The sequence below is a fragment of the Ursus arctos genome, unplaced genomic scaffold (assembly GCF_023065955.2).
Source record: "Ursus arctos isolate Adak ecotype North America unplaced genomic scaffold, UrsArc2.0 scaffold_19, whole genome shotgun sequence".
In the NCBI taxonomy this organism is placed as follows: Eukaryota; Metazoa; Chordata; class Mammalia; order Carnivora; family Ursidae; genus Ursus; species Ursus arctos.
Genome location: NW_026622863.1, coordinates 35,565,468 through 35,588,658, shown reverse-complemented (window position 1 = coordinate 35,588,658; position 23,191 = coordinate 35,565,468). Strand labels below are relative to the sequence as shown.

The window sequence follows — 23,191 nt, the reverse complement described above, 5'->3', positions numbered from 1 at the left end:
CCCGATGAACGTGTGAAAGCGATATGCTTAAGATGGTTGATTGGGCTGGTTAACATGGAAATGTCCTCCGGTCGGTAGAGGAGTGTTGCCTTCAATCTTCCCATTCAGACAGACGCCCACAATGAGGGCGGCGTGTTCTGCCAGTTTTCTTGGGGCCTTACTCCGAGTGGAGGGCTCTGAGTCCCCTCCCTTCCCTAGAAAAATGCTCCGACCACCCCCAGGGCTGTGGTCAAGTGACATTTTCTACTTGGCCTCAGACCAGTGAAATGGTTTTGTAATGATAAGTTTAGAAAATCATAACTCAGTTCCAGTTAGTTGACTTAACTCTTCGTTAGGTGTTTACGATAACACCGGGAACTTCGCACTCATGATTTCCAGTCCTTACAACAACCCAGCAGGGAGGGAAACTGAGGTGGAGGGAGCGTAGCACTTGCACCTGTGGTGGTCCAGGGAGGTTGGGGAGCTGGCTCATGTCCAGATAGAGCAGAGTGTCGGGCTCCCGCTCTCTCCACACTGCGCGTGCTGTCAACAAATGATTCTGGTAGCAGTCTCTCTATTACAAGATCTCAAGAGTTTTTATTGGGCCATTTTGTCAGTGACAAAATTGAAGCTAGTATTTTCAATGTGATTGATATTTTACTGGTACTTGAAGTAACAAGGAATGATGGCTGGGTCTTCGATTTATTTTTCTCCTCAATTACTATAACAGCTGAGATAAGGGGTGTTAAACTGGCTTAATTGGGTTGCCATCATAACTAATGGCTTGATTTTATCCAAACTAGCATATTTTAAGGAGAATTAATCTAAATGATCTTACTGCATCCCCCACACAATCTAGAACTTAGTGGAGCCACAAAAAGACAAAGACCACGGATCTCGGCGTCTGTTGGAAGCTCAGGTCCCCCCCATCCCCGGTTTGGGGCTCTTGGTTTTTGGTAGGCATTTCACAATGGGGCTGAACAACATTTTTTCCCTCTCTTTTAATCAATCTAAATGTACTTTGCACAGTATTTCAATTTTGAGTCAACTGGCATTATCAGAACATCTATTCCACAGGGGACTGAGGGAAAAGGCAGGTTGGGACATGATATATCTTAGCCCATGAAAAATCATTATCTCAGTGTATTCCATTTTAATCTTACAGCTGTTCTGCCTGGTTCTATATCTGTGTCTGCTTGGGAACCCACATCACATTTTTCACTGGCTGACTCAAATATACTTTATACAAGTTGCTAAGTCATGAGAACATGCTGCTGAATTTAGTGATAATTTGGCTTGTTTTTACGCTATCCTTCCCCCTATTCTTCAAAATGAAAATAGATAGGGAACGGGCCACTTCGATAATCATAGCAAGACTTAATGTGGCTGCTGAAGATAGTACGGGCTTCCTGGCTCCAACTCTCTCATATGCACTGAGCTCCAGGAAGCACTAGAGTGGATTTTTTCCTCTTTTTCAACTCTCTGTATAGCGTGGGTGCTGGGAGTGAGGGCACTTGGACTTAACTGAAGCAAAATATTTGTTTTCAGTGTTTGGAGTCACAACTTAGACCTTCTCTGAGGGCCTAAGAGCCATCAATAACAATCACGGAATGCTGAGGACTGTACAATGTCAGAACAGAAGGAGCGGGAGAAAGATGAGGTTATAGGCGAGAAGAAGGCAGGAGGGCCAGCCTAATGGACTTCTGAGCAGAAGACGGTCAGCTGGGATTCAGCAGCCAGCTCTACCTTTCCTGCCCATGACCATCCTCTGTGGGATTCCAGAACTCTTAGGAGAAATTGCTTGTGAGAGTTTTCAGCCCACATAAGACAGTGAGACTAACATTTGACCTTTCTGGTGATGACCTGAGCAGGAGCGATAATCACACTGGGATTGGCCCAGGGCTAATTGCTGCTGTTTGCCCCATTGTCAGCACATCCCCAGAGGGATTCCATCTTACTGCATTCCCGAATGTTCTCTCTCCATGTTGGTATTTTCCTTAACAGTTATTATCACCGCCCCCCCACCCCTTTTAAAGACAGTCTAGCAATTCTATGTTCGTTGACGTCTTTAACAGAAGAGTTCCTGAGCTCTGAAGGCACTATCTTAACCTTTTCAGAAAATCTGGACCACATAAGGTAAATGATGATATTCATCTCCAAAGATAAAGTGCTTGCCAACACGAAAGGTCATACCTTGTTAGTCTATAGGATTAAATGCTTTATCCTTCCAATCATTTAACTACAGCCAGTTCTGTTTTAGCAAAACAGAAGCATTTCAGTTATAATGGAACCACGTTGTTAGGTGATTTGTAGCTCATTAAAATGTTAACAGTTTTTGAGAAGTGCCTTGTACATCCCGGACTGTCCTGCGGGTTACAACCTAGCCTGTATTGGCAGGAGGGGGCCTAAAGTGCCTTCTTCCCCTAATTGTCTAAACCCGGGCACTGTCGATATCATTGTGAAGCAGGATTCCAGAAACTGTATAGACTGGCTTTGGGGCCCCAAGCAAATAGGTCCAAAGAATTTTTCTGTCTCTGTTAACCACAGAACAGGTTTCCAGCCCTGCTTCTAACTGTCATTTTATATTCCTCCATCTTCATCTCACAGTCTCTAGTCTCGAAGAGGTACCCAAAAGAAAACTCTCTTTTGGTGCTGCCTTGTCATTGTTCTCAACTGGATAAGCAGAGCCGTGTGTAGCAAATTAAGGTGGTAGTACTTCTGCCTTTTGCAGAGTTTCATGGGGACCTCAGAATGTGAGCTTTGCTTTGTTCCTTCAACAGACAACCTGCCTCTCACCTTTCCTGGCAGTAGCAGCCGATCAGCAGCTAATACTGTCCTTCCATGGAATGGTAGGGTGCCGAGAGTCTATTTCTAGGGTACACAGGTACTTGGAGAATACATGAATGGTTACAGCCCTCCTGGGGTGGACCACGTACAAGCTCTCTGTGTAGTTGTGTGTTTTTTGTTTAATTTTTACTGAAATACAGAAACACTTACATTTCTATAAATATACAGCTTGAAGAGTTTTCACAATCTGAATCCACCCATGTAGTCCAATATTAGAGGATCAAGAAACACATCCACTGGGTATTCTAGCGGTGATGATTAGTTTTTCTTGTGTTTGAGCTTTATATAGATGGAACCACTCAGGATGTGGGCTTCTGACCCGGCCATTTTTGGTTCAATATTATGTTTGTGAGATTCATCCACGTTGCTGCGAAGAGTTGCAGATCATTCGTTCTCAATGTCGTATCGACTCAACTGTGTGAACATTCCACAGTTGACTTATTCTGCTCTTATCGGGCATTTGAATAGTTTCCAGTTTGGGGGCTATTATGAATAGTGCTGTTATTCACATTTTGGCACATGTGTTTTGGTGAAAACATAGCCACAATTCTGTTGGACATATAGTTAGGTGTATAATTCCTGGATCATAGGGTGAACAAAAGTTCAGCCTTAGTTGCTACTTTCAGTTTCCAAAGTGGTTGTACCAAGTTACCCTTCTACCAGCTGGATAGGAGACTTCTAATTATTTTATATCCTTGCCAACTCTTGGAATGTGTCATCTCACCGGTTCAACTGTTTTGTATGTATGTCGCAGTGCTGCATTTCATTGTCTTTTCTTGATTAATTTGTATTTTAATTTATATCTATGTAAATTAATTTTTATTTATTTGATTAATGAAGTGTGCGTCTCTTCTGTGTTTATGGACATTTGTCATGAAGTACCTATTCAAGTTCCTTCCCCATTTTGCTTTGGGTTGTGTGTTTTGCTTAAAGACTATAGGATTTCTTTCTTTTCTTTTATTTATTTATTTATTTATTTATTTATTTATTTATTTATTTATTTAAAGAGTTTTTATTTATTTGACAGAGATAGAGACAGCCAGCGAGAGAGGGAACACAAGCAGGGGGAGTGGGAGAGGAAGAAGCAGGCTTCCAGCGGAGGAGCCTGATGTGGGGCTCGATTCCAGAACACCGGGATCACGCCGAGCCAAAGGCAGACGCTTAATGACTGAGCCACCCATGCGCCCCAAGTAGGATTTCTTTTTATACTGTAAATATCTTCTACTTTGTGGGTTACCTTTTTACTTTCTTAATATCATTTGATGAACTGAAGTTCTTAATTTTAACATAATCTATCATTCCCCCCCTTTTTGTGAATACTTTTGTGTCTTGCTTAAAAAATCTTTGCCTCTGTCAAGGACACCAATATGTTCTCATATGTTTTTCTCTACAAGATGTATTATTTTACCTTCCATATTTTGGCCCGTAATATATTTATAGTTGATTATTGTATATTGTATATGGTCTAAGAGAAGGGGCAGGATACATTTTTTTCATATGTGTATTAAATTAACCCAGCACTTTTATTGCAGAGACCACACTTCCGTGTCTGCAACCACTATGTTCTGGTCACAAACAGGGACTGTATATGTGTGTGTATCTGCTTTTAAACTCTCTATTCTACTTCATTGGTCAGTTTTTTTCTGTTTTTGTGCAAACACCACATAATTTTAATTACTTATTTTTTTTAATAGGTCAGAATATATAATAGCGTAAATCCTCCAACTTTCTTTTCATGATTGCCTTGGCTATTTTTAGCCCCTTATATTTCCATATGAACTTTACAATCCTGATTTTCTCCTTCACCTCAAAACGAAGATGTGGGAGTCTGTTTGGTATCACATTAAATCCTTTAGGTCAGTTTGGAGAGAATTTACATTTCAATAGCATTGAGACTTCCAATCCATGAACATGGTATATCTCTCTATTTAATAGGATTAAAACTTCTCTTGGCAGTGATCTGTGGTTTTCAACACAGGGTCTTTTTGCTGTGTCCTCATATGGCCAGAGGGGCAGAGGTGCTCTCTAGGGTCTCTTTTATAAGAGCATTCATCCCACTCACAAAAGCTTCTATCTGCATGACCTAAGTACCTCCCAAAGGCCCTACCTCCAAATGCCATCACACTAGGGATTAGGTTTCAACATAATGAGTTTTAGGGGGACACAAACATTCAGTCTATAGTGCCAGCCATCCCATCCTCCAACCCTTTGTACCTTTAAAACCTGGCAAATGTCTTAAGGAGAGAATGGTTGTATGTTTAAGGTATGTTTGCTTCCTCTGTTAGGTCCTTGTTTCCGTGAGACCCCAGGAGATTTCACTCTGTCCTTTAAAGGGTATTTGTCCATGGGGGAAAAGCAGCCATGTGTTTAAGGGCCCTCAGGTTTTCATTTTGTCACACCAGGTCCACTTGATTGTTACAAGCATTGCTGGTTTATTTCCCTTCATCTTGGGCCACCTGCCCGGGTCAGGCCTGATCCTCACCCACAAGCAGAAAAGGCCCCCAGAGAGAAGAAATAGCTGGCTGTCTTACACTCTTTTAAGAATGCTTCTTTCTTCTTTGATATTTTCATTGATCAAGGTTTCCTGGCTTCTGCGGCTCTCTGATGCCTTTAAAATTCAAGAGTTTTATAATCTATCCTGATTTTCCTAGTGTTTGCAGTGGGGACAGCAATCTACTATATCTTACCTGGAAGATCTTACAGACATAGCTTTTATCAAGATGTTTTGATATAAATTCCTAAGTGACTCCTTTTTTGGAGAAAATAATTTTATTTTGCTTTAACTTTCCTAGTGTTACATGACAAAAAATCCATATCCTTTCATTCCATCAAACACATTGAATTTCATATATTAAATAAAATCAAATGTTTCCTTTGTCTAAAATTGAGATATCAGTTATACTATTAACTTTGATTTAATAGGTAAGTGTTGGTTTTTCCTGGTTCAACATAATACCTAGAGCTATGTTTTCAGGGAGACAAAAAGGAGGCTTTAAACAAAAGTTCTTTTGATTTATGAGGTCTTTTAAAATTTATGCTCTTTTTACTCTAAGTCTTTTGGGCCTTGTTCAAGATTATCATCTCTAATGATGGTTGTGTATATTAATGCCAGCCTGTTTTCTATTTATCATTACATCTTTAGGGACATTTTGTCCTTTTGGAAACATCTGTGACACCAGATTTTGAATTTACTTGTTTGATATTAGTATTAAAAGAGTTAGACAAGAAGTAGATTTCACCCTGTATTTTTCTTAGGACCATTCTTGGTTCCATTCTTTCCTTTCTATAGCCCCCATTGGGGTGAGATTAGCATTTATATGGCTTTTGATGGTGAGTGTAGAGGGCAAAGCACTTCTCTTTCTCATTTCTCACAACAACCGTCTAAGTAGAAATTATCTTCCTCATTTTATAGAAGTGGAAACTGAGCCTCAGAGTCTATCAGCAGCTTGCCTGGTCACACCTGGAGAGAAGGCTCTTGTTTCTGGCAAAAATTAAAGTGTACTTCGCTTCTAGTTTTTTTTTTTTTTTTGATAATTGCATAAAATATTTCATAAGGCAATGACAACTCTATTTGCTGTATTTCAACCTTCCTTCATGCTGTTCTTAGTTGAGAATTTTCTCTACAAGTACAGAGACTTTAAGGTAGCACAGAACTCTGAAATCATTCCTTTAGTGGATCTATAATCGACACTATTAAATTCAAACAGCATTTTAAACATTCTTGACTTATTGTCATCCACTGTTTATGCCCTTAGCACTCCTGTCTTGACCCGTTCCTTCTACAAAACTTATCTTTTCTGATGGCTCCCATCTCTTTTGCAAGGGTGACTCTCTATGAAAAACCTCCTTACCAGTCCCATGGGAAATCATCTCAACATCCACCCCATAAAGACAACATGGGAACAATCCCTTGAAACCTATTCCGTTTCTGCCAGTGGAATAATCATTCCTGGTTTCCGGACTAGAAATCTGAATATCACCTTTCTCTACTTTATGTTAAGTATGTTTTTTTTTCAAAGTCTTGTTTCTTCCTTCCAGATGTTTTCTAGACTCATCTTTCTGGTCCAGTTCTATTGCCACCAGGCACATCCTAACCCCTGCAACTAAAATACTGGCTGTGGCTTTCAACATATTTCCTGACTTTAGACCCGCTCCACCTAAACCCACTTCACTGCTTCATTCTTCTCTTACCCTGATTTCTGCCACAGCTTTAGAATGCCTCCCTGCCCCCCACAGTGTCATTGTGCATTTTCTACACTGCCTTGGGGGTTATCTTTCTAAAGCACAAATGTTATTCTGGAGGTAAGTAAGCAACATAATCAAATCAAACACCTTGGCATAGCTTATGGAACATTTCATGACCGAGTTCAGGATCTAGTCCACAGGTCTGTTGAGTGCCTGCCCTAAATCAGGCACTGTGATAGCAGCCAGGCATTCAACACAAGACCTCTTACCAACCTTAGAGCAGTGGGTGCTTGGCCATCTCTCTGCTCCTAGCTTCGTACATATGGAGCCTACCATGAAAGCCTTCTCAGGGGCCCACATATCCATATTCTTTCAGGCTCCTATTAGAATGCCTTACCTTTTCCAATCAACAAAACTAAAAGGCAACCTACTGACTGAGAGAAGATATTGGCAAATGACATATCCAATAAAGGGTTAGTATCCAAAATATGTAAAGCACTGGTACAACTCAACAGCCCCAAAACAAATAATCCCATTTTGGGCAGAGAAGATGAACAGATTTTTTTCCAAAAAAGACATATAGATGGCCAACAGGTACATGAAAAGATGCTTAACATCACAAATCATCAGAAATACAAATCAAAATCACAATGAGATGTCACCTCACACCTGTCAGAATGGCTAAAATCAAAACCACAAGAAACAACATGTGTTGGTGAGGATGTGAAGAAAAAGGAACCTTTGTGCACTGTTGGTGGGAATGCAAACTGGTGCAGTCACTCCAGGAAACAGAATGGAGATTCCTCAAAAAGTTAAAAATAGAACTACCCTACGATCCAGTAATCTCACTACTGGGTATTACCCCAAAAATACAAAAACACTAATTCAAAGGGTTACCATCACCCCTATGTTTACAGCAGCATTATTTACAATGGCCAAGATATGGAAACAGCCCAGTGTCCATGAGACTGATGAATGGATAAAGAAAATGTGATATATATATATATATGTGTATATATATATATATATATACACATATATATATGTATATATACATATATATATATATATATATATATATATATATATATACACACAACGGAATACTACTCAGCCATCAGAAAGAATGAAATCTTGCCATTTGCAATGACATGGATGAAGCTTGAGTATAATGCTAAGTGAAATAAGTCAGTCAGAGGAAGACAAATACCGTATGATCGCACTCATATGTGGAGTTTAAGAAACAAAACAAATAAGCAAAGAGGAAAAAAAGAGAGAGACAAACCAAGAAAAAGATTCTTAACTATAGAGAACAAACTTACGGTTACCAGAGGGGAGGTGGGGGGATGGGTGAAATATGTGTTGGGGATGGAAGGGGACACTTGTGATGAGCACTGGGTGATGTATGGAAGTGTACACAAGGAACTAATATTACTCTGTATGTTAACTATACTGGCATTAAAATTTTTAAAAAATGGGAATGGAATTACAAAAATGCATTACTTTTTCTCAACTTATCCTTATCCCCTTAACCAAGAAGCTCCCTGTGACCACCCCCAAGGCTGGATGAGGGACTCCTCTGGGCTTAGGTCCATCAGAATAGTTATGACACTGCATTGGGGTCTTGTGCTCACCAGTCTAACTCCCCAGATCACTCATTAGCACATGGAGTACAAGGACCATGAGTTATTCGACTCCGAGTCTCCAGGACCAGGCACAGTGTGTGCGGACAAGTGTCTGCAGGCTATTGCATCATGCACTTTCCTCCTCAAGAACTTACACAATTTTTTGGCTGCCCGCTCCATCAAAAGACTCGTCTGGATGCTGAGATGCTTTGAAGATTCGACTTTTCCACATACATCCAAATAGATTTCCACTTGCTCACTCACTGTGGATGCAGCTCTTCTCTCTCCCTCTCTTACCACCCACACCACACTCCTTTCTGGTCCTGATTCCTCTGCTCTGTGTTCTCAGGCACCTCTACTTCCTCTCCTGCCACCTATCCAAATCCTACCCATCCTTCAAGGCCAAACTCAAAGGTTGATTTCATTGTGAAGCCCTCTCTGCCTACTGCATGCCACCCTGCTTGTGCGCTTCTCAGACATGTGATCTCGTAGGTGGTTTGCAGGTTAGTGCCCAGCATATGGAGACGGGTCTGAGAAGTCTTAGTTTACCTGTTATTGCGTATAAAGAAGGCACATGCCAAAGGTCCTGTGAATATTCACTTTGATATATAGGACTCAAAACTGAATCTTCAGCCATGAACATCTGTCTTTCCGGAATAATAGGGAGGGCAAAACTTCTCGTGTGATTGACACAAGGGACATCTCTGCTTAACATACCCCGAGACCAACTCTGACCCCCATCTCAGCCAACGGCAGATCCTGTTAGCTTTGTGTCTGAAAGGGAGAGACTATCTGCAGAATCTAACTTCTTCTCATCCCTCTCCTATTATCAGCCCAAGCCACCATCATGCCTAGATTGTCACCAGTCTCTCCAGACTTGTGCCCTTGTCCCCCATGTCTGATCTCAACAGGGCAGCATGATCATGTCACACTGCACCCTACTCAGCACTCGGCCACAGAGTCGCATTTCACCCACAGAAAAACCATAGGGTGGTGTGGGGCCCACATGATGCCGCACCATCTGTATCCCTACCCCCTTCCTGGCCCGCCCACTCTCTCTGGTCCAGCCCTCGTGGCCTCTTTGCCCTTCCCTTAGATAACTTCAGGGCTCCCATCTCCACTGCCTTCATGTTTTTATTCAAATGTTGCTGCCACAGCAAGCCTCCCTGGGCTGCCTCGTTAGAACCGCAGCACCCTGCTGTCTGCTATCTTTTTTCCGTTTCCTGGTTCCATACATAAATAGTATACGCCCCTTTTTTTCCCAAAAGCGTATTATGTATTTTACTCAATTTGCTTCCTTTCTCCATGAGTGTATCAGCTGCACAAGGATAGTCATTCTTGTTTGTTCACTGCCGTATCCCCGGCATCTAGACCAGAGTCTGGCACATGGATGGTCCATCATTAGCTTTTGAATGAACAGCCATTGTTCTGCGATTATGAAGCTCCTAGCTGAGTGCACCTGATGTCTTTCCATGGTTGCCTGTGATAACAGGATAAAACCTGTGGGACAATTCAGTCGTCAAGTTCGGTGATGTCCTCTAGGACTGTCTTTCAAATTGCACTAAGTGAAAGAACCGTCCCACGGATGAGAGCACGATGCCAAGCTGAACGGCATCAGCGCGCCTTCCTAGCTGGGGCGCCTAAGACGGAGTGCAGGGAGCTCAGCACGCTGACCTCTAACTGGACAAAGACCGGAGAATTCCAGGATTTGGGGGTATGACTGACCTACTGTATGTTTAAACGTTTGCCTTCCCTGCCTCCCACATTTATATTCTTCCCAAGAACACCTCCGGGTGTTACCAGGAGAAATGTAAGATATAAAAATGCATTTATAACTGAAAAGTATACACTTGGTGTATACTTTAAAAGTTACTCACCACTGTCGATTGCTAGGAAGAGGGCAGTGTACACGCTGTTGTGGACGAATGGCGACTCACGGTCCAGCACTGCCATGGTGTCAACGGTCCCATTGATGGGGTTAATATTCAGCCAGCCTGCTGGGTCCTTGTAAACAGAATACCTGAAAAAAATTCCCAGACAAGGTTCAGATTATACTCAGAATAGAATCAAGAAATATTCACTGAGTAGTGGGCAAAACCTCTCATGCTAGGTCCCAGGTAATTCTTTTTTTTTTTTTTTTTTAAGATTTTATGTATTTATTTGAGAGTGAGAGAATAAGACGGAGAGCAAGTAAGCACAGAAGGAGAGGGAGAAGCAGACTCCCTGCTGAGCAGGGAGCCCAACGCGGGGCTCGATCCCAGGACCCTGATATGATGACTTGAGCCAAAAGCAGGCACTTAATGGACGGAGCCACCCCAGGGCAGATAATTCTTCATACAAATCCAAAACATCATTACAATTACAGTTGTCCATTCAGAAAGTGACGGCTGACCACCAACTCTGTGCTGAATATTTTGTGCATGCGCCTCCTTTGCGCCTCATGATGAGCCTGTGAGGAGAGAGAGTGTATCTGCCCAGCTCTCGAAGAGGCCGAGTTCAAAGCTGCCCAAGTCCAGCTGTATTACTTTATTTTTTTTTTAAGATTTTATTTATTTATTTGACAGAGATAGAGACAGCCAGCGAGAGAGGGAACACAAGCAGGGGGAGTGGGAGAGGAAGAAGCAGGCTCACAGCGGAGGAGCCTGATGTGGGGCTCAATCCTATAATGCCGGGATCACGCCCTGAGCCGAAGGCCGACGCTTAACTGCTGTGCCACCCAGGCGCCCCCCAGCTGTATTACTTTAATGCTCTGGCTGTGTCCCGTGTGCAGACCGGTGGGAGAAGCACTATGAAAGTACGGGCAGGGCGCAAGGATGCTTGGAGGAAATGGCCATTACCTCTGATACAGGGTCACCCTGGAGACCTCGCAGAAGATGCAGTGTCTGAACCAAGACCGGAGGAAAGGGTGGGATGTTGTCAGAGAATGAGAGGACAGACAAGTCAGGAAGCGAGAACATTACCAATTAACACATGAAGCAGAGAGATGCACTAGAATGTAAGCACCACAAAAGCAAGGATATCTGTTTGCTGCCATGACCCCAGCTCCTAAAACATTGCTTAGCACATACACAACACTCATCAGACAGTTGCTGAGTGAATATTTATGCACCAGAATGTGGATGGTTGTGGTTGAGGCACAGCTGCTCTGGGGTACACTGAAGGCATATGAGTTTAGGGAGACAGATTATAAAGAATATGAACCACCGTTGTAAGGGGTTTGGGTTCTGGATAATGGGAAACCATCAAAGAATTTTAAACTGTTACTATTTTTTGAGGTTGTTGTAAAAGTAATCCATGCTCATTCTAAGAGATTCAAACAAAATGTGCATTAGGTAAGAAATGGAAATCCTATTTATCTGGGAGCCTCTAACTGAATGTGACTCAGATTTCTTTGAACTGAGTGGGTTGGGTAACGTGGGACTGTCCCAGGGACACATGGCAGGTGCTCCAACTACTTCTGACTTGAGCCAGAGAGATGCTGGTCAGTGTTCTCCTGCCATGTGCCCCTGAGGGGACACGAAAACCGATGGTTCATCAGTCAGGTTAAGATGCCCACAGTCCATCATCTCTGCCCTATACTGCCGGCGTTGGTTCTTAGAACATTTCAAACCGGCTTTAACCAACAAGAGTTTGGGGCAAATTACTGTCCTAGTCTTCACAGTGGAAAAGATGTCCACATCCTAATCCTGGGGACCTGTGAATGTCACCTTAGATGGCACAAACTTTGCAGGTCTAATTAAGGGGAGGATCTCAAGGTGGAGATGGGCTTTTGGATTACTGCACTATATGGAACCTCAGGTGTCCTTATAAGACGGAAGCAGAGAGAGATTTGACATACAGAGAAGAGAGGAGATGCCCACGTGACCAGGAGGTAGAGGCGAGACTATTGCAAAAGAGTCTCCCCTAGAGTCTTTGGGGGAAGTATGGCCCACCTTGATTTTGGCCCGGTGAGACTGATTTTGGGTTTTTGGCCTTCAGAATAGGGAAGAATACATCTCTAGCCCCAACAATTTCGCAGTAATCTGTTAGAGCAGTTTGTTACAGTGGCAAGAGGAAACTAACACAGTAGGTGTAATATCCCCCCTTACGGATGAGGAAACCGAAACACAAGCCACACAGCTACCAAGGTTGTAGAGCCAGAATGTCGGCCCAGAGCCCCCGTTCTGAACCCCCACGTGAAGTTGCTTCCCAGCTAACTTACTGGAGGGTGGTCAGAAGATACTGGCCAGTTTTTGAGAAACGGTTACTTTCGAGTACAGAACGAGCATGACTCCAAGTGTCATGGGTTAGATTCTTCATGTGAAGGTGAGACCCAGGGGCTGTCCACAGGTATGTGGCCGAGGAGAAGGGGAGCTGCCATCCCTGATTTGGAGGCAATTTTGGGGGCCAGGGAGTAGGCCCTGCTAATGCTTCCTACAAGGCAGGGGGTCTGGTCTTTCTAGAACAGCCTCAGGGGTGCAGTACCGATTTAATAATAATAGTGGCAATAGCAGCATCCAACATGAAACTGTTTACTATGTGCCAGGTACTTCTTGGGGAGTGTGCCATATCTACTCTTTCAGCCCTCACATCCACCCTGAGAGGTTGATAGTATGATTATTCCCATTTCACAGATGGGGAAACTGAGAAGACGCTGGATGCTGCAGATCTTTTCACTGTCTTACTTTTTCTCTATTAAATTCCAGGCTGTAGATTTCTTAGTTTTCAAAGTACTTGTATCATTTAAAATCTACTTGAATATTTAAAAAAAACCCTTAAGTGGAATCTTTGTTTTTAAAAAGGTGCTGTTTGACTTTTTGCCAAGGAAAAAAATAAATATTACCCCTGTGCAAAAATAAACTGACCAACCAACCCAGAGAGACAAGCCACTTTGCCAAGGTCAGGGGCAAGTGCGTGGCGATGCTGGGATTTGCATCCCGGCTGGCTGGTGCCAGAGGCCTGCTCTCAACCTCTGCCCTGGCTACGCGGGGTCACGTATGTTGTCAGCGTCACATGGAAGTAAAAGGCATGGACGTCGGAGTGAAAAAGACCTGCACTCTCACTGTGTGACCTTGGGCGAGCTACTTGTCTGTTTCCTTTTCCTCGGAGAGGCGGGAGAATTCCAGGGCTCTTGGGGGAGCTGTGAGGGCTGGGTGGGGCCCGGCACAAGGTGTGTGGCTCCCAGCAGAGCGAGTTGGACCGCCAAAATGTTGTCGTGGTCCACTGGGGTTGGGTTCAATATGGGATCTGTACAGTCCCCTGGAATGTTTTGGGAACCCCCGGATCAGCAGAGCCCGGAGACAGTGTTCTGTAGGTGAAACAGGGGCAGGGAGCACAGGAGGAATGAGTGGGGCTAACGCAGTTTTTCCCACACGCCCTTGCCGCCTCAGTGATCATTTCCTTATTTCTCAAAAACAGAAGAAACGCATCACTCATGAGAATGAACCACTTTAAAAACACCTGTCTTTCATTTCGATAGCAATTTACGTCTCCACCTGCAAACTCCTGTCTTCTAAGACTGGGCCAAAAGGCCTCCTCCAGGTCACTCTGTAAGAGTCCCTGGTTAGAAGTAGTCACTACTTGGGGCGCCTGGGTGGCGCAGTCGTTAAGCGTCTGCCATTGGCTCAGGGCGTGATCCCAGCGTTCTGGGATCGAGCCCCACGTCAGGCTCCTCCGCTGGGAGCCTGCTTCTTCCCCTCCCACTCCCCCTGCTTGTGTTCCCTCTCTTGCTGGCTGTCTCTGTCAAATAAATAAATAAAATCTTAAAAAAAAAAAAAAGAAGTAGTCACTTCTTCTGGGTCCTTGCTGGGCACGAACGTGGACTAAAAGCCCTGTTGGAGCATCATATGGACCCTTGTAGGTCTGCTGCCTTCACCAAACTCTGTGCTTGTTGACGTCAGGATGAGTGGACTGTTCTAGGGCCCTTGGCCAAACTCTTCAGTCGGCACCACATTCGCTTCGGTGGTCCCCAATAACCAGATGAAGTTGGTATCACCCCTGTTTAAAAGGTGAGATAACCAAGATTCAGAGGGGCTTAGCAACTTGCCCAGAGCAGCACAGCAGCCATGGCGGAGCTGGAATCCCACAGGGGCGTGTAGGGATTGCAGGCGCTGGGCCTTAAGCAGGGTGCGGTTTGTTACTTATGCTCAGGGCCAGGTGTTGGCCGTTCGCGTCCCCCGGCCAGGCGGAGTGCCTGGCCCCCAGCGACACCCAGGACATATGGTTGCTTCCTTCCTCTGCCGGTTGCAATAATCACAGAAATGGGAAATGCAAAGAAAGGTAACGTTTGTTTCCTGTCTTGCCAGGTAACACGTTCGCAGTTGATCAGGAGTGATTCGTGGTGGTTCCACGTATTTGAAGCAATGAAAAATTTACCTGGGCCATATTTTATTCCCTGATTACTCAAATCAGAGTTTAGAATATAAATAAAAACTGAATTAAATTATCTAGCTTTTCGTGTGGGCAAAGAAACAATACTCCTTGTTTCTCCCTAGTCGTGGATTTGATCTCGTGATGCTACAGTTTCGTGGCATGAGGAATATCTTCGCTTCTTCTCTTGGATGAGGAGCAGTTGAGACATTAACCTGGAGGCTGTCCCCTAAGAACGATGCCCAGTGCAGTTAGGCCCATCTGCTCACCCTCCCAGAGAAAGCCAGGCCTAGGGGTTTTACACAATATTTACTCAATTTACACAAAATTTACTCACTATTTTCCTTCCTTAGAAAATAATCAGGTAGGGGCGCCTGGGTGGCTCAGTCGGTGAAGCGTCCGACTCCTGATTTCGGCTCAGGTCTTGATCTCAGGGTTGTAAGATCGAGCCCCTCATCTGGCTCTGTGCTGGGCATGGAACCTGCTTAAAATTCTCTCTCCCCTTCTCCCTCTGTCCTTCCCCCCACTTGCGTGCATTCTCGCTCAAAAAGAAAAATTTTTATAAAAGAAAATCCGGTATCCATGATTGTTGCTATTTACTTGTGTTTTCTCACGGCCTTTAATTTTGTTTCCCTCTAGTAGTTATTTTATTTTGTTTGGTGTCTCTTCCCATTGGAGACCTTGGGGACAACACCTGTGTCCTGGGTCTCCATGATGCTGGCTTCCTGCTTCTACTCAGAATCCTAGCCTTGGACAGAGAAGGACAGGGGACACCCCCATTCCTGAGCACTCCCGAGTGCCCAACCTTGCCTTACACTGTGCCCATGCAATGCAAGCCAAGAGCTGGGGGTAAGGACCTGAGTGTGGGTGTGATTCCCCTCCCCCACCCAGAGTGTCCTACCCAGAGGTGAGAGCAGCTGGAGACCACCAGCCAACCAGCTTTGCCACTTTCTGGGTGATGGGCCCTTTTGTCAAATCAGGCCTTCTGACCAACTCACCAGACACTCTGTGTAAATTTCTGACATTTTCAAAGCTGTCTTTTTAATAAAACTTTTGGTATAAAAATACCAGCATGCAAGATGTTTTCCATGCTTTTAGGCCTGAAAAATGCACATGCCTTATTAAATTGGAATTTCCGGGCAATTTATCTGTAATGTGAACTTCGCTTGTTACAGGGGAAGAAAAATCAAATTAAAAACGGGACTCATCAGCCCGTAATGTAGCTTCACAGGAGCTGCTCGAGTGCTTGTCGGGATTTGGCCTCTTCTGGGTGTCAGCCTAGGCAGACACAGGCAAGTTGATTAGCAGGGTCAGGCAGCGTGGGGAAGTGGGGCTGGGCGCCTCCAGCCACGCTCGGGCCCGGTGCCTCTCCTGGGAAGCAGGCTTACTGTCCATAGGGCCCCAGGGAGGCCGGAAGGAAACCGCCAGGCCAGGGGCCAGGGCCAGGTACTGACCTGGAAGGACTTTTGGAGCCGAGGCTGCTAGGCTCAGCCCTCGTGGGGCCCAGGTAGCAGTGGCAGGAGGGAGAGAATCCAAGGTTTGACAAGTCCCTTCTGTAAACTTCTTGGGTTCACTTTCTGTGACACAGGGATAGAGGGCTGTTCAGCACAAACACCAAAACCACATGGTTTAGCATGGCCTTCCTTTTACAGTAGACTTCATGTTACAAAGTAAGACCCTGCTATTAGTGCAGGATTAGCCAAGGGATCGATGCTACATTAGAGAACCAGAAATGGGCAAGTTAGGTCGATGGGTAGAGACACGGGCAGACAGGTACAGATGTGGTTATAGATACCTAATAGGATATATATCTACCATATATATTAGTTAAATGGAGAGCTATCAATCTATCTAGACAAATATTTTATATATAATTACATTTATGTCTATCCATATGTACGTTTGGAAATTTACTATTTGATATAGATGCATGTTAGACTGTTTGGAAAAGCTAGACCATTCAACAAATTCCACTGACTCCTTATCCATTCAGAACAAGGAAGTTGGGTATCTTTCCGATGCTTTGGACCCTTGGGCGTGTTAGCATGTCCGTACTTGAACACAGAGAGGTCTGGGCATCTCTTTATAGACTGGTAGCGAGGATTACGTGGGAGGGGACTGGGCTGGCACTCATGTCAGAGGGAGTCCGTCCGAGATGCCCAGGGCTTTGTAGGTCCACGAGAGTCAGAGAAGCCCTGATCTAGAGCAAACACTAGTCGGGGAACCATCAGAAATATCCTGGCTGATATCATGTATTGTAGGGAGGGTTGGTTTTTTGGGACTAAGGATGGGAAAGACTGTGAGAGCCTGGACGAGGAAAGCAAGGAAAGGAAGAACACAGAGGAATTTCACATTTCTACTGAAGGAGGCAAACGACCTGTAAAGCCACAGGGAAGAAAGGAAACAGGAAGCGTACCCTCAGCCCCCCACTTAATTCCAGCTCAGCGGACCTCTGTGTTAGATGGAATACCTGCTTGGGTGATTCACATCAACCACCTTATTTAAAAACAGAACTAGAAAGTCATAGAATTTCCAGCTGAAGGAAGTACACTGTTTTGAAATGGCTCACGTAGCTGTGACTCTCCATATAAAGGAAAGGGCCTATTTCAAATCTTCTGACAAAACACACAGAACAGATGGAAAGGCCAGTGAATCCGAGAATCCTGGTTCAGTGAGGCAGCCCAAGCCCATCACGGTTCAGGGCTTGTGGAGTGCCCAGGGGCAGCCGGGGCACCAGAGCCAAAGAAAGCAGTCTCAGTAACGGGAGGGACCTTCCAGGGATGGGGAGAGGCCACCACCAGCAGATGTGGATGAGAGGAGCCGCCCAGGGAGCAGCCTGGGCAGGGAAGGTGGGGGGAGAGCCTGCCTAGCCTAGCATGGTGCTATGGACGTCCATGGCAAAGTAACAGCTGGGAAGAGGGGAGGAGCTCTTGACGCCTCTAAACCCCTCCCTGGATCCCCTCTCCCGGGAACCCCAGAGTCCCCTGGTGGAATCCCGTGCTCATCCTTCATGAGGCTCTACCAGATTCCAATTCTGACCATCCCATTCTCTTGGAGGCTGCCATCTGCAGACGGCACATAGGCAAGGCTTGGTTGGTTCCATCCAGACATTTTGACTCCTATCATGACAATAAGCAACGCACAGCCACTCCTAAGGAGGTCACCTTCCGCCCCTGCAGTGGACCGAAGGAGGTTTGGTGCGAGTCCATTATTTCTGCTCTGTTGTAGGAAGTAGGTAAGACACTAGGGATCAGTTTTTGCTTGGACCACTGCACTGTACCTGAGTCCTTGCTTTTATTCTACTTACTGCAATCCCTTCTCCAAACAGCAACCAGGGTGTTCTCAGCTTTATATCCTATCATGAGTCCCTTGCTCAGGATCCTCCAATGGCTTCCCATTCGGCAGAGAATAAAATTCAAACTCCTGGCTGTGACTGCAAGGCCTTAAGTCCCCACGCTCATTTCCAAACTCTGTCCTCACCCTCCCAAAGCTGCAGGCACACGGGCTTTTGTTCCTTGAATGCACCAAATTCATTCCAGCCTCAAGGTTTTCTATGTGGCTCCCAGGACGTGGCTGCCTTAGATGTCCTCGTGTGTGTCTCACCAGCGCTGAGGTCTCAGCCCAAATACCGAGGCCTCTGTGCCCCCGTGGAGACCGCTGTGAGTCCTCTGTCTGAAGGCCCTCTCCTCACCCGGCTGGCTCCCCAGCTTCCATCCTTGGGGCAGCGAATGCATTGATCTTACTCAACCCTCTGCGTCTCGTAACTAGAAGAGCGCTAGCACACGCAGTAGGTACTCGGTTGTTGAATGAATGAAAGTACAAGCCTTCTTCAACGTGCTTTGGCCCATATCTTGCATGACCCAGACTTCTAAAGGAATTTGGTCCCAAGGTGCCTGTCTATCCCCTCCCCGTGGACAGACCTCTCTCTCAAGAGGGCCTCCGAGAGACCCATCTCAGGCCTGCTGTGTTAATAGTTTTCTGCACGGACCAAGCTCAGAACAGGGAAACTGGCAGAGCAAAATTAATTCTACTTCTTTTTAGAAATCATTTAATTCCTATTTCTCCTAGAACCATTTTAGTTCTAGAGACCATATATGTAAGAAGCTGGAAGTTCATGAAGGAACATGTTTTGTAGGCAAGGTGATATGTGGCCTCAGTCCCTCTCACGTTTACGTAAGGACGCACTGATTAGGTCTTCTGTGTTCACTGCAGAAAAGTCAGGCAATACAGATAAGCAGAATCAAATTAAAATCACCCTCATTACCTTAGAAACAAGCACGTATTGCATGGAGCACTGGGTGTTATAGGCAAACAATGAATCATGGAACACTACATCAAAAACTAACGATGTACTGTGTGGTGACTAACATAACGTAATAATAAAAAAAAACCACCAAAACTTTGATCTGGAGGCTTCCAGCCCATGTATAGATATACACACACACGTGTATGTTTTAATGTGACCATACTGCTCACCCACTTGCGGCATAAATATTTACTGAGTGCCTCATGTGCCAGGCACCAAGCGTGGTTTTGAGTACACAGCAGTGTGTTCCCTGCTTTTTTGGAACTCAGACTCCAGCAGGGACGGAGGGTCATAATTAGTACTTCGACAAATGTTTACTTAATGCCATGCGTGACGGGGGTGGCAAACGTAGTCTCCTCCACACGACACATCGTGTGCTAGGGAAGTTTTTCTATTTTCCGTATTTATTTTCTGCTGCACCTAGAACTGGAAGGCCACATTCATTGATCACCAAGGAGGTGCCACACAGTGTAGGCACATCAGTACCTGTCACTGCCCATCAACCTGGGAGGCAGACATTATTACTCTCACTTTACAGAGGAGGAAACAGAGGCTCAGAGTGGACCCATGTCATGTGGCTTTAAAAAAAATATTTATTTATTTATTTATTTATTTATTTATTTATTCTTTTTAAGTCGGTTCTGTGCCCAGCATGGGGTTTGAACTCACAACCCCGAGATCAAGAGTCACATGCTCTACAGACAGAGCCAGCTGGGCGCCCCCATGAGCCAGGTGCCCCCTCATGTGGCTTTTCAGTGGCAGAATGGTGGCTCCAATGCAGATCTGTCTTCCCAAACATTGTCCCTATTTTTGGTTTGCCTTAAAAGTAGACTATGAGGGGGGCGCCTGGGTGGCACAGCGGTTAAGCGTCTGCCTTCAGCTCAGGGTGTGATCCCGGCGTTCTGGGATCGAGCCCCACATCAGGCTCCTCCACTATGAGCCTGCTTCTTCCTCTCCCACTCCCCCTGCTTGTATTCCCGCTCTCGCTGGCTGTCTCTATCTCTGTCAAATAAGTAAATAAAAAATCTTAAAAAAAAAAAAAGTAGACTATGAGGGTTGGAAATTTTCCTATGCCACAGACTCTCCAATTGTGGCCAAATCAGAGTTAGCGGCCTTATTGAGTGTGGTAGGGCCTCTTCATTTCTACCACGCCCTCCAGCTGGTTCTGGCTGACCAAAGCTTGGGAGCCACTGTTCCACTTACGACATCAAACTGGGAGCTGACACCCTCAGGCTGCATCCTGTGGTTGGGCTGTCTTTAGGGGGGCTGGTAACTCCATGACACTTGGGACTAGACAGTAACATTTCTAAGAAACCCCAAACTTTCTCTCCTGCACACACCCCAAACTATGAAATTGACATAACCCTTTCTTAAAATCCCATTTTTATTTTATTTTTTTTTAAAGATTTTATTTATTTATTTGACAGAGACAGCCAGCGAGAGAGGGAACACAGCAGGGGGAGTGGGAGAGGAAGAAGCAGGCTCCCAGCAGAGGAGCCTGATGTGGGGCTTGATCCCATAACGCCGGGATCACTCCCTGAGCCGAAGGCAGACGCTTAACGACTGCGCTACCCAGGCGCCCTTAAAATCCTATTTCTGTTTACAAAAAAATCATACACATTCAAGAAAGGCTTAACATAATATAGTACATATGTGTGAATTTAATATGTTCATCTCTAGAAATTCTCAAATAACCTGGGCTTAACCTGTTCTTTGATTCAGAAGCGAACACTGACAACTTTCAAGTTAGACTAAGACCTGCCACTGGGACACACAGCTCAGCTGTGACAGGGAGTTGGTAATAACAGATCTGAACGTGATTTAGTCTACATGACAGGTGCTCTCAGGCACACTCTACTTTCACTCGTTGGGGAGAGAAGGGGAGGCTACTGCGAACAACGTGTTACTGGGTGTGCAAGTGATTCTCTTGCATTCGGGGGGCGCCTGCAGGAAAGCCCTTTCCCATCTACTCCCAACCTGCCCCTCGGTTGTGAGCCCTGTGCGCGTCGAGCCTTCCCCAGGACAGAAGGGAGCTGTCGCCCTGGGGAACCTGCCGCCTGCCGCCATCAAGCACGTCATTGCTGATGCGCCCTTGCCACCTGTTCGGGGTGAGGCGGGTCTGCTCCTTGCTTCTCCCAGCAAAGCTCGTGCCTGTGCTCCTGCCTGTGCTCCTGGCTGAGGCTACGGATCCTTTGTTAGAATTTATTTATTTGTTTATTTTTTAAAGATTTTATTTATTTATTCGACAGAGATAGAGACCCAGCGAGAGAGGGAACACAAGCAGGGGGAACGGGAGAGGAAGAAGCAGGCTCATAGTGGAGGAGCCTGATGTGGGGCTCGATCCCACAACGCCGGGATCACGCCCTGAGCCGAAGGCAGACGCTTAACCGCTGTGCCACCCAGGCGCCCCCTTTGTTAGAATTTAGAGCGGCTGCGATGGGACCTTCTGGGCCTGCAACAGGACGTTGCTGTGATGGGGCTCTTTCTAGCCGGGGCTTCAACCCCATCTGCAAACTTTTTCCAAAGATTATGCACGAGGTCCCCCGCCCTGCCCTTGCCCCCGCCCCCGTTTTGAAACCTGTATAAACACACCAGTTACTGAAAAAGGACGCCAAGCCCTCTGAGCACTGTTCGCTGCTTATGGATGCCTTTATGGGGCCTCGCGTTACTGCTTCAGGACAAACTGATCGCAGGGCATATAGAGAAATACAGAAAACCAGAGTCAACATGCAAAGTCATAGATTTAACAACATTGGAAAAGTTGGGAAACTGGGACCTGATATAGTAACTAAATATGGGGCTTTCTTTAGTAATAAGCTGGGACCTCAGAAACTCAAGATTTCTGAAATCCAAGCACACACTTGTCAACTCTAGATGAAAACACAAGTTAACATCTCCAGTGTGGGTGAAAGTATTGAACAGATGACTTTAAAAACACAGCCACAAGATGGCTTCCATTATTAATTTATCGTGATCACTGTTACTAATATCATCATTAACAAACAAGCCTGGCTCACATGCACGGTCGGGGCCGGGTTGAATTTCCCACCTCCATGTGTCCGTGGCGGGTGGTTTTTCCCAAGCGCTAGAGAAAGCACTCAGGGATGAACAGGATGACTTGGGAGTTGGGCACAAGTTGGTAGAATGTACACCTTCCTCAATGTGAGGATAGTCACCCATTTCTTGGCCTACGCGCTCCTTCCGTGAGGATCCGTCTGCTTTCACTGTGTTTCTGGGCCCAAGAATGCAAATGTGAACAGGGCCCGCGAGGACCGCTCCTGAGTATTCCACTGGCTGTGTCATGAGTGGACCACCCATGCTGAACCGTGGTCAGCAGCCTTAGCGAGTCAGCCCCGGGGCTCGGAAGCATCCAACACACCACAAATCCAGCACGGAGGACCACTGCTCATCTCACAGAAGATGCAGGGGCCAGGAGGCGGTGTCAGCCATGCAGGGCGGTGTCAGCCATGCAGGGCAGTGTAGGGATCTGAGTAAACCCAGGACAAGGTAGGAAGGAGCAGAAAGAAGCCCGTCAACAGTGGAAGAGAAAGGAGATTCCACGTATAGGGGCCTCACGAAAGAGTGATTTGAGGATCACAGGACTAGGAGAGTGGAAAATAGATGGAGCCCTCGGATGGCTTGGAAGGGCACCTCTTTATGAATGTGCTGCCCCCGCTGAGCATGGACGGTGGCGCACACCGTCATGGGATGTTGCTGGAAAAGTTACGGCCAAGGCAAAGCGACAGCTGGTTCATCCGTGAGCGCTCTGTGAATAGCTTATGGTAGGGGTTAAAACAAACTTAGAAACAAACCACTTTTCACCATTTCCCCCCCCCCAAAATAAGATTTCCATCAGATCTTTTCTAGTTTTGCTTTGGATTTTGGTCCGCACTTTAAATCA

The 23,191-nt window shown here is 45.5% G+C and overlaps 1 protein-coding gene across 1 annotated transcript in view; it reads right to left on the bottom strand.

Moving 5' to 3' along the window:
- The window catches only part of CDH13 (cadherin 13), a 984,509-nt gene that overhangs the window by 20,118 nt on the left and 941,200 nt on the right, over positions 1-23,191 (bottom strand). The window contains exon 11 of the mRNA XM_026495318.4: positions 10,514-10,656. Coding sequence (XP_026351103.2) covers positions 10,514-10,656 — 143 coding nt within the window. The remainder of the gene's footprint in view (positions 1-10,513; positions 10,657-23,191) is intronic.